General features: G+C 48.0%; 1 protein-coding gene across 2 annotated transcripts in view; it reads left to right on the top strand.

The window, feature by feature from the left end:
- Nucleotides 1-17695, top strand: part of WIPF3 (WAS/WASL interacting protein family member 3) — a 63798-nt gene that overhangs the window by 31120 nt on the left and 14983 nt on the right. For both annotated transcript variants that reach the window (XM_080663381.1, XM_080663382.1), the window contains exons 3-4: nucleotides 12508-12640; nucleotides 14867-14998. In XM_080663381.1, coding sequence (XP_080519507.1) covers nucleotides 12508-12640; nucleotides 14867-14998 — 265 coding nt within the window. The remainder of the gene's footprint in view (nucleotides 1-12507; nucleotides 12641-14866; nucleotides 14999-17695) is intronic.

The following is a 17695-nucleotide window of genomic DNA, read 5'->3' on the forward strand; positions in this document are numbered from 1 at the left end:
GTGTGACCTTCTCATGTGCAGTATTAACGTCTACCAGTGATTATGGGTATTAACGCTGTGTGGCAACAGGTGGGCTGCTTTTAACATCTGTTTGACCTTGACACACCGTCAAAGTGGGTCAGGGTCAGCTTGGGTGTCCTGTTTTGCATATGAAGAACTCAGCCGCATTGAGGCGTGCAGTGGGCCTGAGGCAGAACCGACGTAAGCCAGGTTCTTGTTCACCACCAGCAAGTTCTTTTAGGTAAACGTCAGAGGTTCCCAGGAGTGGGAGGCGGGTTATGGCCACCAAGTCTCAGACCCAACATGTTATATGAGCTGAATTGTGTCCTCCCCTGAAATTCATACATTGAGTCCTAATCCCCAGGACCTCTGGATGTGACCGATGGGGTCTTTACGAAGGAGAGAGGTTAAATGAGGGCATTAGGGCGGGCCCTGGTCCAATATGACTGGCGTCTTTATGAGAAGACAGCTCAGGACCCTGCCACACAGGGAGGTGACGGTGTGATGACAGGGAGGAGATGGCCACCTGTGAGCCCAGGAGAGAGGCCTCAGAGGAAACCCAACCCTGCGGCCACCTTGATCTTGAACTTCTGGCCTCTAGGACCGTAAGGAAATAAACTTCTCTTGTTTAAGCCGCTCAGGCTGTGATATTCTGTTAGGCTGGTGAAGAAGCCGCTCACCAGCTCCATCAGCTCGGTGCCGCCTAGCTCGGTCCTCTGCTGTCCCACCACACCCAGGGGAAGGTCCCTGGGGAAAGGGAGTTCCAGAGTCAGCCGTCCCCAGACAGAACCTGCATCTTGTATCTTCTTCACGCCCCTGCTGTGCAAGCATCCTCTCCCCCAGGTTTCTGCGCTTTGCCTGTTTTATCCTTACTGCTCCTGTCTTGTCTCATTTTGTCTGCTGTTTAGAACAACACAGAAGCTCTGGTTAGACGCGGCCTTCTGCCCCTCAGACCCTGTGAAGGCCTCCAAGGCCTTTGCCTCTGACGCCATAAACTGCTGAGTGTGCTGCAGGGGTGATGCATCCCAGAATCAATGGGCAGATAGCTTCTATTTCTAGACGCTCATAGGGAGAGTCGTGTCTAGTCCTTGCAACCTTAGATCGCTGTAGCATCCATTACGGGCGGTCTGTCAGCCGTCACAGAGCAAATGGCTCTGCTCACCTGCCACGTAGCGGCTGCGCTGCCGACTCCCTTCTCGGGACCTCGCTGTTCCTCAGGGATTCTTGCTGGAATGATGGCCCTCTGGCATGGCTGGTGTGGATGGGTAAACGCGGTAAGCTCAGGGGGCCCTAGCGTAAACTATGGAATGCTGTAAAGCTTTTAACGGTACCAGAGAAACCATAAGAAGTGGAAGTTCATTTTTTTTACAAATCCTCGTACTCCTTCCCCTTTTCTCGTCTCCTTTACTTACTTTTATGCTCCCTTTTCTTCGTTACTTTATCTCTGTTACCAGAGTTAGCAGGGGAAAATGCAAGACGCCCAATTAAACTTGAACTTCAATTAAACAACTAAATGAATTAAAAAATGAAACCAGATCATTGCTTTAGTATAAGTAGGGTGCAAATATGGACATAATTATATAAAAATGTGTGTTGTTTATCTAAAGTTCAAATTTAACTGGGCGTCCTGTATTTTAGGTGGCAACCCTATCTATCTCTCAATATGCCCTCTTTTGTGTGTTTCTCCCCTATTATCTATGTATGCATTAGATAGATATAGATATAGATGATATATAGATATAGATATGGATATCGATATGGATATAGATATAGAGATCTCCCTCACAGGCTTTACTTATCTGTCTTTCCCCCTGTATACCCACCACACACACTCCTCACCTTCATTTGTATGTATGGGGTGATCACACATATATCTCTTTTCCGTTCATTCTTCCACATCCCTACCTGATTATATATCTTCTTTATCTATCTTTAGAAACTACAGTTTTGTCCCTCCCTAAATATTGGTCCTACTTAAAATAACTTGGTTTCCTTCTTCCTTTAAAATGTTGAGCAGTAAAGCACTTGAGCATTAGTTCTCTTTAAAAGCCAGTAAAGGAGATCATTCTTAGCCTCGTTATTTTGACTTGAGTTTTGTTATTTTTATTTACATTTATCCTGCCTTGCTGGGTCACTGGCTCTTTCTGTAAAATGGGTTTATCCCCTTGGACAGAAGGTTGATGGGGCAGATACGTGTCATGTAAGCACCTCGTGGGCACCGTAAGAAGCGTGAGGAATAATGCTTTTCTCTTACTTACATCCCATTTTATTTTCCAAATCTTGAGTTCTACCTGTTCATGGGCATAAATTACTCTAATGTCTATTTTGGGTTTGTTATTGTTGTGTGTGTGTTTGGGGTGTGTTTTGTTTGTTTGTTTGTTTGTTTGTTTTTGTTTTTGCAAATCACTATGCTAGGCTGTAATCCCAAATGAGTGAAGCCCATTGGTCTCTTCTCTCAGATAAGACCATGAAAAGATAAGAATACAAAGTGACTTGTATTCATTGCAGCCAAGAACGAGGAGAGTGGGTTGAGCCAGAACTGAGTGATAAGGGACTTCATTCTTTAGGGGGTCGAGGAGAGTGGGTTGAGCCAGAACTGAGTGATAAAGGACTTCATTCCTTAGGGGGTCGGGTGGAAACGCTGCCTTCCTCAGGCCTTCCTCAGTGGGCGACAGACGGGAGGCGCCCAGGGCCCCTCCGGGCACTTACCTGCTCTCATTCTGCACCCAGATGCGCCCTCACCGCCCCAGGGCCCTGGCCTGTGACACAGTGCAGTCAAGCTCTGCTCCTTCACAACCCAGCATTTCAGAAGCGGACCCGGTTGTTTTTCTTTCAAAAAGACCCGTGGCACCATTTCTCCCAGTTATTTGAGAAAAACACAGAAATAAGGGAACTTTTTGAAATTACTGTGCTCCACCTCATTCTACCAAAAGTTGACACAGCCATTGTTTAGAACTCTGCTTCCACAACCTTTCCACAGAACTTTGCGCCTGCAGATTTGTTTGTTTAATTTATTTGTTAACAAAACAGATCGAAAGCTCTGTACAGGCAGCACCACTAATTTCGTGATAAAACACACTTTCCAGGCCCGGCTCCGGGACCCGCTGTGGGCCGTTGGTGTGATCTGGGGCTCCCACTCTCCCTTGACCCCACACCGTGACTTCAGTACCTAGAGTGCTTTACTATTTCTATTTAAAGTTTTTCCATGTAAACACTAGAATGTACCTCTGTGCGGGTGTATGATATGATTTTTAAAAAACAGGCTTTGTTTGTTAAAGCAGTTATGGGTTCCCAGCAAAACTGGATAAAAAGTCGTTTCCTTATTCCTCCGGCCTCCACACACGCACAGCCTCCCCCACTATGAACATCAGATGTTTCATTAAGACTTATATCTTCTGTTTTGTTAAAGATTCAGCATCTTCGAAACCATTCCTTGGATGGCATTGATACTGAAAATGAACAGAACAAGTACCACAGATCAGTGGAATTTTTAAATGTGATTTTAAAAAAATGTTGATGTGTTCATTTTTATAGCATCTTACATTCCCATAAGGTAGTCATATTTTCTGCCAGTGCCAGTACTGTCATTTCTTAAAATGGAATTAAATGAACTAAAGATTGGAGTAGCAGCTGGCCTATCAAAGGCAGTTGATGTTGATTCTATTCTGTTCCTTAACGAGTCTCCTGAGCAGTCTTCAGCCTGGAAGCTCGGCTGTCATCATGTTGTAGGGAACCTGGTGGTCCCTGAGTGGCCTGTCCCTGAGCCGGGCTGGAGGCCCTTCCTCCGCAGGGCTGACTTCTCTGAGATGCCAAGGAGGCAGGGATCCATCGATGCAGAGGAAGGACCCTGGATGGGGATATATCGCAGTCTTCAGAAGCATTGGTTGGCTGCGTCAGCCTACACCACTGACTACATACAGCCTCAACCAACGAGCCTAATTTTAGGAGGTCTCAGACAAAAATACAGTTGAGAGAAATGAACTAAAAATAGCCCCCTCTTTATTCTATTACAATTCACTTCCTCTGATGATAGGCCTGCTCCGTTTAAGCTCAGTTCTTTCCCTGTCATAATTGTCACCAAGCCACGTGGATGGTTACTAAGAACAAGGAAAGCCTGCATTTCATGTTGATTCATTGCAGCTGTCGTGACCTTCAATTTATTTCTGCTCTCCTCTAGAATTGCTGGCATTCGGTTCAACAGATGCTACTGTATTTTTAAGGGAGGCTTTGAGGTGGGCCCATTTTATTAAAAATACGCAGGAATGTCATTAATCAGAGTCTGTTGTATGAGTCACACTTTGGGTGCTCCAGTGGGCCCCTTCCGTGATTCTCATGACAAACATATTTTTAATTCACACTGTCTTTTCACATTAAAGAACTTACTTTATATTAGTGATTTTTTGGCATATTTGTTATATCTAAGACAGTGTTTATTGTATATCAGTGAAAAGTGAATATAAAAAGTGGTGGAGGAACTAGGAAGGTGGTGGGAATTAGAGATACATTCTGGAAGTAAAGTTCATAGTAGGTCAATTGGAGGAATTATACAATGCCAAGGGTACGATCTGGGGCAGCGGTCACCAACCTTTCGGACCTCACGGACCACCAGTGGTCCGCGGACCACCGGTTGGCGACCGCTGATCTAGGGAGTTCTTGATTTTGAGCCTGGTTGACTAGAAGGATATTGCTGACATCCCTACCACAAGAGCAGTAACAGGTGTGTGTGTGTGTGTCTGTCTGTCTTTGGTGGGTGCTATGGGGGAGATAGTGAGTTTGTTTGGGGCGTGTTGAGTTTAACGTGCTGGTGGGACACCTACGTGGAGATGTCCAGCAGCCAGTTGGAAGCATAAGCTTAGGGCTGCAAACTCAGCTCCTTCCACAGTGACCTATCTATGCTGCATAAATGCCAGCAGGTCCAAAGATAGAGCAGATTCCAGGTCTTTCTGCTCTGCTGGCACATCTCGGAGTCTTACCCAGCAAGTAATATGCAGAAGTGTCTGGCTTCCCTCTGGGCTGTCCCACCCATGGCAGAAACACAGTGAATATTTGTCATTGAATGATGAGAGCATTCGCCTCAGTTAGGCAATGCTAGAAGGATTAGAAGAAGAGCGTACACTTTTCTGGAAAATTACAGCATGGAAATAATTTTCTATATTTACTTGTATTTGATGTAAGTCCAAGAGTAATGACAGAGTTATAGAGTACATATGCTGAACAGTCAAGTCAGAGACCGAGGGCCCCAACCCAGAGAGGTTTGGAAGCGGGTTCCGGGATGAGTAGCATCAGACCCAGCAGCGCTGACAGACCCTTTCGGTGCTGTCCTTGGGCTAAGCTGTGGGCCATTGCTTCCCTAGGAGCCAATCCAAGCCCAGACCCAGAGGATTCTGTTGCATTCTCCATACAGAAGACCTAGAAAAGTGACGGTGGGAAGAGAAAGTCTAGATCCATCTACATTATTATCCATAATAGGTGCACTCCTTTGGAAATACCTTCAACTTCCTAGAAATGTTGGAATTCCCTGCCCCCTCTTGGCATTTTTGTTGCCTTCGTCTACTTTCATATTTGAGCAATGTCCATAATCCTTATCTATTTCCGTCAACCAAGGGAGGCCACGTGCTGGAAGCCCTCATTGCTCCCGCAGCCAGCAGGGCGGTGTGAAAGGAGATAGGGGCTGACACTTGGAAAGAAAGCGGTGGACCAGCAGGTTGGCCCAGGGATGTGGTTCTGTGTTACCTGACCAGGGAGGTTTGAGTACAGGCTATTTACAGCTGGGGGTATCGGCCTCACGGCATAGGGTTACTCTGTGCAGTTTCCATTCTAAGGGCTCACAGTGCTCCCCTTGCCAAGACAGCTGCTGGCTCACGTTTAGGGCACGAATCAGACTCCACCACGCAGCTTTGGCCCTCCTTTCCGGGCCTGGCAAAGGCCCAGCTCCTGGGGCCCCAGCCTTCCTAGAAGCATCTCTCTCTCTCTCTCTTTCTCCCTCTCTCTCCCCGCCTTCCATTTTCTTCTGGTGCCCTTCCTGCCCCCTCCTTCCTGCTCTCCCTGTCACACTCTTTGTGAGGCAATATCTACCATGGTCCAAGCCAGAGGGCAGTTGGACCACTTCCTTCCCCCAGCTGCAGGCTTGCCAGGTATTTCCTGGGTGTTTCACCTTCCCCAGTTTCCTGGGTGGTGTTATTTCTAAGAGGCTGTACATACAGCCGGCACGGTGATGAAGAGACGTCTGGCTCCCGTCTCCGCTCTCTACTTACTAGGCGTAGATGGACAGCCTGCTTTGCTCTGGGCCCCATCTGTACACCGGGCCTAATCCTCATAACTAGTACCTACATCCAGGGGCTGTCCAAGTGCCCTTTCAATGAGTTAACGCATGTTAAATACTTGGAACAGTGCCTGGCACACACACATGTCTTCTCCTTGCTCTTTGTTATTGCTGTTGTCATTGTCACCCTTTGCATGGTGCAGCCTCCTTACCCAGACTCCAGAACCACCTGCGTGTCACAGGAAAGGGAAGGAAGCAGTGAGCCTTGGTTATTTCAAACGGAGGAGGGAAAGAAGTCAAGATTTCAAGCTTGGAATGAAAACAGTCCTGCTGCGGTCATGAGCTGAACTTGATGTAGTTTACAAATCTGCTGGGAGGATTGGGGTGGGCCAACGTGTTTCTTTTTGGTAGTCCTTTTTGTCTAAGAGAATAAAGATAGGAAACCTCCACCAGACGCGAGGCACTGTTCAAACCATGTGTGATGTACTAGCACCATGGTCAGCAAACTGCGGCTCGCGAGCCACATGGACTCTTTGGCCCCTTGAGTGTGGCTCTTCCACAAAATATCACGGCCTGGGCGAGTCTATTTTGAAGAAGTGGCCTTAGAAGAAGTTTAAGTTTAAAAAATTTGGCTCTCAAAAGAAATTTCAATCGTTGTACTGTTGATATTTGGCTCTGTTGACTAATGAGTTTGCCGACCACTGGACTAGCAGTTCCCGCCTGCTGCCAGACCCTTGCCCTTGACTCCCTTGCTGACCTTTTTTGTTGTTGTTGTTTACAAGGCTGTCCTTTCCAGATCCAATGTAGGTTTTAACATTAGGTTTTCTTATAATTTCATTTTAGTCTTCTAAGCCTAGGGATAGTGGCATCATCAGGAAAGAGAGAAAGGTGCTGAACTGAATTCTCATTTCTCGGGACAGTGACCGGAGGATAAAAAGCGTGAGGGCGTGTGAAGAAGCGGGGCATGGCAGGCAGAGCCTTAAGATAGCAGCTTCTTTCTGAGTTCTGTCCGAGCAGACAGATGGCAGGGACCCCGGGGCGAGGGTGTCTGTGGAGTTAATTTCCACAAAATATTGATAGACTGTTCACATGGTTTTTAAAAAACAAGACGTGCTGATACTGAAAGGTTCATGGCTTCGTTTTTGCATTTATGCATGCTAGGAATTTCCACTCACAAAGAAGGGAAACACCAATATATAAAGCTGTGATATCTGGCCAGACCTGAAAAGTGCAGTAGAAAATGACAAGGCGCTTGGGGATCATACAAGGAAAAGTTTAGTTGAAGTTAAAAGGACAAAAGGATTTTGTCAAGTAAACTCTGTTTGATGCTTGGCAGGTGTGTTGAGGCCAGGGTGGGGGGCCAGGAGGGGGTAGGAGTGGTCAGAGAAGGGGCAAAAGCATGAGCACAGGCTTGCGAGTGGGAAAGAAACACGTGAGGACTCCACAGCAGCTTAAACTCCGCGAGAAATATATGATGAGGTGGAAGGATTGCTTGGGGCAGGATGGCTGAGTCCGTGACTTGGAGAGTGGAGAATCAGACAGCGGTGCTCTCAATACAGCCGCCAGGGCAGCTTCCAAGTTATTAGGATCCCGTTGTGGGACCAGCTCAGAGGCTCAGGTCCAGGAAATAAATAATGAGGAATAAATGTATATATACACACACACACACACACACACACACACACACACACACACACACATATGTAGGTATGAGGCAGCTAGCTCTCTGGTCTAGGTAACAGTCCGTTGCTCAATAAACCAGACTTTAAAAAAGGTTAGCGGGTCCATCCTTTTTGCGCATAGATTTTAAGTGTATATTTGCATTTCTGAAAATGAGATGGAGAACTACTCGACTGCGATATGCCTCATTCTGGAGCTACCTGGCTTATACACATTGGGGTGCAGGGAACGTGGTGTCAGGCCTGGCAGGGGAGAGTCAGTTGTCTGAAAATATTCGCTGGAGTCCAGGCTATTTGTGGGCCATGCGGGCTGTCCCTGGGGTTCAGATGTGCTCGTGAAGTGCAGGTGCCCTGGCTGCCGACACCTGCCTGCCTGCCCCCAGGTTCGGAGGAGGCAGGGGGAGAGGCTGAGGTCTGAGGTCATGAGCAGGCTGTGTGCCTGGAAACCTAAGGACCAGTGTTAGGTGTGACAGCCACATGGAGAAAGTATCTTTTTTTAAAAAATATATTTTATTGATATTTTACAGAGAGGAAGGGAGAAAGATAGAGAGCTAGAAACATCAATGAGAGAGAAACATCGATCAGCTGCCTCCTGCACACCTCCCATTGGGGATGTGCCTGCAACCAAGGTACATGCCCTTGACCGGAATCGAACCCGGGACCCTTCAGTCTGCAGGCCGACACTCTATCCACTGAGCCAAACTGGTTTCGGCAGAAAGTATCTTTAGAGGCTGCAAGGCTGACGTTGTAGGAAAATGACAGGGTTCAGATCATCCTGAGACCAACAGCCTGCTAGGTGTGGGTCAGCCGGCTAGATTTTTATTAGTGTTTTGCACAGAAACCAGTATTCAAATCAGACAGATGCGGTCATGGCCTTTGGTGGCCTGGTGACAAATAGCAGGAAGACTGGGCCTTTCAAAGTTGTGATGTGCACTGAACTGCCATCCTTCCTCACCCTAAACTGCACTGAAAAGTGATGGCGTCGTTTGTTGGAAAGACAAATGGGATTCATCAAAAAAGGAGGGCCGTCACCTCACCGCCCTTGGCTCGCTGAGTCCTGCCACTCATTTTTGTATTTCTAATCTCACTGGTTCGCTTCCGTTTTTCAGCCTCGGCAACCCCAGCAATGGGCTAATTTGCATTACTGTTCTGCTGCTCTGCATCTCTTTAGGGTCAGGGCTATTCCACTGGAACTTGCTCTAGCAGAACGGAGCCCACAAAAGCCTGTGTGGAATCCCCCAAATTGTCACACCCCACGACAATGCTAACCAGAGGAGACTTTGAATTGATGTTTTGGTTTCTCATTTTGGGGGGAAGAGGGAAGGGAGGGGGTGGGTTTGGTGGATCGATTTGCCTTGGGAAAAGTGTCCAAGAATGGCTTTCTCTCCCTTGATTATATTTTTAGTAAAGTTGCCCAAAATTGGGATTTGCATAGAATAAAAGCCCGGGGTTTATTTGGAAATCTTTCCTGTTTCTGTATCCTGTAACCACAGTAACAAGACTTCTTAGGACTGTAGATTTTTAAGAAGCAAATTTTGATTTAATGGTTAGTAACTATTGCAGATGACAGGAACCACTGTCCCTGCGTGCTTTAGTTTTCCATGTTCAAATGAATAAGCCCTTAGCTGCCCTTTAGGTAAGCCTGCATATGCATGACCACCTTAGCCCTGAAGTTACTCATTCTTTCCCACCTCCCAGGGAGGATTGGAGGGCACACACTCATACCAGGGGAGGAGGGCCCTCTAGTGGAAAACCATCAGGGCCCACGGAGAGCCGGAAAGCAAGCTGAGCAGTCGCAGAGGCTTGTTAAATTTAGTCCCGCACGTTAGACTGCGTCACGCAAACATGACGTGCCTTGCCACGTCCTCCCTCTGATTTGGAAGGTGTTTATCAACAAACCTGCCACGTGGACTCATCGAGAACATCTTGAGACCTGTGTTAAGTCGGCAATCCGTTCAAAAGCATAACCCTAAGGACGTACAACATTGTTCACAGCCCTCCCCCGAAAAGCCTGGGGTGGGCTAGGTGGGGTGGGGGGATGAATTTTGATATTGCGATGACCCCCTGCAGGTCACTAGGGCTAAGGTGTGCTCATCTCCAGTTCTTTAAGCAGAAGAACTTTTCACTCTGCCTTCCTCGGGGTCAGCACCTGAGCCGGGTCATGACTGTCATTGTAATTCATGGTGCTGGTCACCTTGCAACTAGGAAGAAAGTGACAAAGGACATTCTCCCTGACCCCTGACCGTAACACGTGTCTGAGATTACAAGGCCAGGTTCTTATGAAAATGTTCCTACCCTCTTGGCTAGGGTGGTGATACTTCTGTTGATCCTTTCTTCCCGTCACTAATGATTTATGAACAACATTTTAAAATAAAATTTAAAAATCTCAAAATGTTGTAGTTTAAAATAACGTATTGATGTTAATGTTTTATATGTGTGGGGGTTTCAAGCATGCTGTGTGGGAAACCCCCTGTGTGCATGTGTGTGCTTACATGCATTCCTAGAAACGATGGAGCAGTAGGGTTGGGGTCCCTAGCTCAGATCTCTACTGTTGACCATGAGTCCCTCTCAAGGACTCAAAAGGCATGTCTCCAGGCAATGAGAACCGACTCTGAACTTGTGTCCTTCCGATTCATCATGCAGTAGTCGGCCCAGGAAAATGCGGACTCAGCACATTTTAGCTAAACCCACAGTTGCCTTTGTTTCTAGCCTGTGACACTGAGGAGTCTTTGACTGTCTAGTAAGCAAAATGGTTTGTCCTTTTCTGCACAACCACAATAACAACAAAACAAAAAGGCCACCGCAAGGATTCGTGAGTCCTCTCTGTATTTCAAGAACCTTTTGAGGTCTCATATCATCCTTACAGTCTGCTCAGCTCAGCCTGGCAAATATGGCAGTTTCTGAATTCTCAGGGGTCTTCCTCTCTGTGAGACTCACATGGGTGCTCGGTCATATGCTGCATGATGTAGTGGCCTAACTCCATGCATGTATGTCCTAACTCTGTACATGCGAGTTATACTAGTACATCCTAGGTCTAGTTCATTCATTCACTCATCATTTACTAATTCATTCACCCAGTAAACAGTGATTGAGCCTGCCTGGGCCCACATAGTGTCCTACTCTCTGAAGACATATTGAGGAACAAGATCTTTTTCCTGATAGAGAGAAATGTGGGATGGTGAACCTTGAACTCATGAGCACAAATGGAAATTTTCACACTGAAAATGGAAATAAAAATGTATCCTCTGTGATTAAAGAGGAAAACGTATATGGTACCCTGAGCAAGAACACTGGGTAGACTTCTTTAGACTGGGGGTCAGAAAAGACCTCTGGGTGGTGCTGTTTAAGGGGAAAACGGAAGACACGTGCATTTCATGCTTTGAGAAATGGTTAACCAGCTCTTGGGTCACGTGGTACAAACCAACTTCGGAAGATCCTCCTGGCTGTGTCTTCCAATGCAGCCCCCCCCCACCCCCTTATTTGCCACGAACCTACGTGTGTAGTTTCTGGTGCCCGCTGGTTCTGGTAGCCCATGGAGACCCTGCCGTGTCAGCTTGAGCTGCAATGGAAGTGAAACCGTTGGACCTCAGGGCTACATGCAGAGTTAGGATAAAGGTTATTCTCACAAATATATTTATGAAGCAAGTTAGCAGTCAGTGAGACACTTATCCCAATGATGGCACATGCCCTGGGTTGCAAGTACAAAGCACATGGCCGTGGGAATTTAGCAGATCTGGGTTTGAACCCAGCCCTGTGGCCTTGAACAGAAAAGTTCATCGTCTCAGTTTTCTCATCTGTAAAATGAAGGCAAGCTCACTGGACACTCACTGGTTTTATGAGGATTAGAGTGACACACCCAGGCACCGAGTAGGCAGCCCCTAAACCTTCCTGGAATCCCCTGCCCTCCCTTCTCCCCAATTCTATGACCCCTCTGGGTCCCAGTTCTCCCCTTTGCTGCGTGCTCACATGAAGGTCATCATCCTTCCCTCAAAACCAGCTCCTCAAGGCCGAACCTGCTTCCGTTGTGAGATACGATGGGCCACCCACAGCAGGGAGGATGACTACCAGGGGACTGCACGCTACTTAGTGCCACTCAGGAGAATAGCCCAGGGCACGACAGGGCCACAGGGCCAACTCCGTCATCAAGCTGGGGTCAGCGAAGGCATGGTCCAGAGGGGACCTGGGATGCCGGGCAGGGTGATCACTCAGAATCCAGCAGCCTGGGTCAGGAGCACCCAGACTGAAGCCCAGGCCTGCATGTGGCCTTAACTATGAGGAGGAAGAGGGTCTGTGACTTAGGCTTCCTTGAGACTTATAGGGGTGTGAGCATAAGAAAGAGTCCATTCTAGGTCCCCAGGGAGAGGGGTGTGAGCAGCAGGAGCTAAGTGTCCACTGCGTCTTGTGGGTAAATGCCTAGAGATCAAGGTGAGATGGCCTTAGGAATGGTGGGGGCAGGGCAAGCAGGTGAGGTGGACTGTGGAGGTAAACCTTACAGCGGACAGGACTTTGGGCTTCTCTGCACATGTTCTGTGTGATTGTAATCGCATCCCTCCTTCTCCCTTACAGGCGAGTACAGAAGCTTCCAGCTTGAGAAAGGCCGATCCCAAAGGTCGAAGTGCACTGTTGGCTGATATCCAGCAAGGAACTCGCCTTCGGAAAGTCACGCAGATCAATGACCGCAGTGCCCCGCAAATCGAGAGTAAGTGCACACGTGGGCCAGGTCCACCCTGAGCCTCGGGAGCATGGGAGCTCAGCCAGACACCCCCGGCTCGCTCGGGGCAGGGGCCTCGCCTGTTACCAGGACAGCATCGGCCCTCTCAGACCTGCTCAGTGTGCAGGCCACGTGGGAGAGAGAGCTTCCCTCCAGGTGTGCAGGCAGTCTGTAGGGCATCCTCAGTCATCACTCTAGTGCTTAAAAATATCACCATCATTATAAAATACATAGTCTATAACATTCACCATTTTAACCATTGAAAGCGTTCAATTCCGTGGCATTTAAACATTCACAGTGTGATTGCAGCCATCACCTTCTTCTAATTCCAGAACATTCCATCACCCCGAAAGGAAACCCCATATCCATTAGCAGTCACTCCCTCTCCCCCTCATCCCCCAGTCTCTGGCAACCACTAAGTCTACTTTCTGCCTCTATGGATGCTTTCACTGAGCAGCATGTTTTCAAGGTCCATCCATATAGCAGGAACCAGTCCTTCATTCCTTTTGATTGTTGACTAATACTTCATTTTAGGATATACCACTCTGTGTTTATCCATTGTGAGGTAACACTTAAACATCATTGTGTCAAAATAGTCCTCAAACTCAGTGAGAGAAAACATTAAGTCTCAACATTAAAAAGTGCAGAGTTTCTGTTTTGCACAAGGAAAAAGATGTGTTCAGTATTTTCTCACAGGCTCAAAGGACTGCAGCTTTCTATGTCTTCTAGAATATGAGAGGGTGAACGGAGCCCTAGGCTCGGGTCAGGTGACTTCTGATTCTGCTACCAGGACAGCCGGGGAACCTCTGCGGGACTCAGTGTGCTCACCTGCAAAATGGGAGAGAGAATAATACCCACTCTTTTTTGTATGTGTCAAGATAGTGGAAGGTTGAAATAATATATGCAGAACTGTTTATCAATGCCAGGTATTACTATGTCTTCACACATTTTTCAATGGTGAGCATGATGTCAATTCTCAAAGATAGTCCCAAAAATATAATTGTATCTAGTATCTGTAATTATATATGTAAACTAGAGGCCTGGTGCATGAATTCATGCACGGGTGGGGTCCCTCAGCCTGACCAGCAATCGGGGCAGATCAGGGCTGGCCAGCTCGAGGGAGGGACCCCAGGAGGTTGGCCAGCTGTGGGAGGTTGGCTGTGGGAGCGCACTGACCACCAAGGGGCAGCTCCTGCATTGAGTGTCTGCCCCCTGGTGGTCAGTGTGTGTCATAGCTATTAGCCGGTCGTCCTGTGGTAACAGTTGCTTAGGCTTTTATATATATAGATACTCAAGGATAGACAAGAAATCTTTCCAACAATTACAATAAAAATTAGTTTCTGGTGAGACCCACTAACTAGTTGGTTAAGCCCAATGAACAGAGAAGTCCATTTTATAGGAACACTCACTTCCTAATCATTGCAATGAGCAGGTAATAGATAATACTGGTATTTAGAATAATCTGGCCATGTTTGTCCACCAGTGGGCACTGTGCCTTAATTTCTCCACATTAGCACATTAGTTTTAGGTCACCACGGTTTTCTGTCAGGAATCCTTGTCTAAACTGAATGTCTTCTCATCGTATGTAGATGGTATCACACACGTATCACACGTGTCGGAAGGCTGGAAGTAGTGATGCCTCTCCTCCGGGCCCTTCCGTAGACGGAAAGGTGCAGGGACGGGTGCGGGGCTGGGGCAGGAAAGGAAAATGCTGAAGCACAAATCATCACGTGGCTTCCCTTCCTGCCTGCAGTTCAGGGCCAGGCTCTGTGGACAGGAAGTTACAATTACCGTCTGAATTAAATCTGCGGGTTCTCTCTGGCTAGTCCTCCCACAGCCACAGTCAAGTTGAAAACAGGACCAGCCCTGCCCTGATGATGTTTGGGTTTTCTCATTTGAAAGGCATCGCTGGTGCCTCCATTGGCATCTACTAACTGGCAGTGGAAGGCCCCTGGGTTCCGGTCACTTTCAGAGTGGTCAGCTACCAATGTCTGGTGCTTTGGTAGACCCAGCGAGGGCAGCACATAGGCCTGGGCACCAGCCTGCAGGGCATCAAGACAGAGGGTGCTTGGGAAGGATGCCGTCAGGAAGGGTAACCCTGCAGATGAGCGGATGGGAGGCTGTCCCCAGCAGGGTCCGACCACGGCCCCGGGTGAGAATTGGCGGCTCCGCTCTGCTCACAAGTCCTCGTCTACTGGCCTCTTCTCTCCGAAGGTTCTAAAGGAGCCAACAAAGAAGGAGGAGGTTCTGCAAACTCTCGAGGAGGGAGCACGCCCCCAGCCCTGGGAGATCTGTTTGCTGGCGGCTTCCCTGTGTTGCGACCGGCAGGCCAGAGGGATGCAGCAGGTAAGGAGGCATCCAGACTGGCTCTCTTGTGACCTTCATCTCCTTCGCCTGTAGACCCACCTGGGCCACCCTTCACATGCCAGTAAGTGACATGTCTTCAGTGAAGAGCTGTGTGGTAGGAGATCATGCATTTGGGAGCTCAAGCACCGGAAGTTTCCAAAGCACAGAATTGTGCTCGAGGGATCTTTTAAATCACCCTTCTGTTTAAATCCTCCCCTTGTAGTAAGTGAAGAATGACTGGCCGTAGCGCACAGTGTTTAGTGATGGTGTGACTGTGGCTCAGACTGCGAAGTACAGACAGAAGGTGTAAATCAGTTAGTGGCATCGCGGTGGCCTCACTGGCAATGAATGAGTCATAAAGGTTCTCAGTCACTGTGGCAGGTATTGCTGTGTAACAAAACGCCCTAAAACACAGGGGCTTTTAACAACCATTTATTTAGCTTATGATTCGTGAGTTGGCAATGGAGGGTGGTCTCAGCTGGGCCCCCTCTAGTATCTACAGGTTGGGTAGGTGTCTGCTCACCTTCTCTCTCATATCTTTGGTGCCTCAGCTGGGACCGCCGGCTGGACTGAGCCATCTGGTCCCTCACTATGTAGCAGACTGTTCGGAGTTTGTTTTCATAGTGGTGGCAAGGTTCCAACAGAGAGGACAGGCGTATATAAAGTCTCTTGAGGCTTAGATTTGGAACTGGCATAGTATTGCTTCCTATTACATCCTCTTTTCCAAAGCAAGTCACAAGGCCGGGCAGAGACAAGGGTGGGGAAAGACACTTCATCTCTTGGCGAGAGGAGGTGTAAGATCACATTTAAACATTTTACAACCAGGAATGAGTGGCTAATCAAGGCCATTTTTGCAAGCAGTCTACCACAGTCATTTGTGTCTTAGTGGAAGTCATGTTTTTAAAATACTGCATTGGGATTAGGAAAATATATATTGATTGTGTGCAAAAAAAGTGTTTTTTATATTTTTTTTAAATAAGCTCAATGAATTTCATTAACCCAGGGAAGACTGAGCCCCCAAAATTCCTGGTATAGAATCTTCTACCGTGTGACTTTGCTAACTTTCTTTTGGGCTCTGTGGCTGTTTGACATAGGGATGCGTTTGCTGCCATCACCTACTGATAAAGTCCAGCACAAATAGGGGCTGTAGGATGCTTTGAAATCCACTTGAACCTTCTCAGAGGCCATTTCATTTCATCCTTTTTGCTGAGGGTTTCTCAGACAAGAAAGCCCCAAGGTCATCCTGAGACCTGGCATTCTTCTGCGCCCACGTTTTTTCAAACTTCCTTCATGGTGTCAAAGAAATATCGTTTGGGATATAAACATTTCACTAGCTTCTCTTCTCAGAAATAATCCCCATCAGCTTATAACAGGGCTCAGACCAAGGAAGCCATCAGTATTCCTGCTTGTCTCCAAACAGGACACACGCGTCAGGCGTTTGAGCCATTGTGCGAAGTGGAGCATTGATCTCTTTAGAGGAGATCGGAATCCATGATGACGTGACTAAGGATGCTTGTAACAGGAGGGAAGCTCAAGGTCAGGACCAATAGGGAGATGCATGGGCTTAGTGCCATGTCAGCGTGAGATACCACGCTCTTCTCTCTCGGAACTCTCCCATCGCCCCCCTTGTCATTCAGAGAAAAGGACTGAGACCTTGGCTATCTCTCTGGTCTTCTTGCCTCCCACTCTTGCTGGCTCAAGCCCTGCACTCCAGCCACACCCTGCCCTCCTTGCTGTTCTTGCACAAACCCGGCATATTGCTGCCACAGGGCCCTTGCACTGACTGCTCCGTTGGCCTGAACACTCCTCCTCAGGTGTCCACATGGTTCACTATCGCCCTTCCTTCAGATCTCTGCTCACGTGGCATCTGATCAGCCTATCAGTGGGGCGTCACTCATCATCCCTGTCATTCTGTAGCTCCTCTATCTTGACTTATTTTTCTTGTATTACTTACCACCATTGGACACATTATACATTTACTGGTTTATTTTGCGTCTTCTCTCTTTAAATGTATTCTCTGTGAAGGCAGGAACTGTGATTTGTTCACTGCCTTAAAAATGCCCGGCACACAGTAGGTGCTCAGGAAGTATTTGTTGAATGAAATGTGTGAGTGGGCGGTATGGTTGCTCGGAGCCATTAGGCCCAGAGAGCACCATGTCTAGCGCTCACAATACTTTTAGGGGCCCGTGAAAACATTTTCATTTCTTTTAAAATCAAATGTGTAATGAGACTTCGTGCAGTCCAAGGTTTTTTTGGAAACGTGCACATTGAAAGAAGATGTCTGATTTCATCTTCTGATAACCCCCGGGCTCTGGCCGCTCATTCCTCTCCTATCAGCGCAGCCTCCTGTGTCCACTCCAGCTGGCCCTTCCCCGCCCGACTCATGGTCTCCTTCTGTTTCTGTTTGGGTTTCTAGGGCTAGCGCTTACCCTCCAGTGGAAAGTCTCCTCCCTTCCTTCCCGTGGCACTCACTGCGAGCTCTCTGCTGGCCCGGTGCCTGGCTGCTTTCGTCGCCTGCACTCAGGCCATCAGCTCCTCTCTCCCCTGTCAGGCTCACCTTAAATGCACGCTGCCAGCTCTGCGTGTGATCCCAGAATGGGCATGAACGGAAGCCGAAGGAGGATCAGTGCCCTCCTTGCTGCTGCTCCTCATGCTGGGATGAAAATGGGCTTGCCCGTGTCTCGTTTGTCTGGCTGC

Source organism: Plecotus auritus, assembly GCF_963455305.1.
Source record: "Plecotus auritus genome assembly, chromosome: 4".
Classification (NCBI taxonomy): Eukaryota; Metazoa; Chordata; class Mammalia; order Chiroptera; family Vespertilionidae; genus Plecotus; species Plecotus auritus.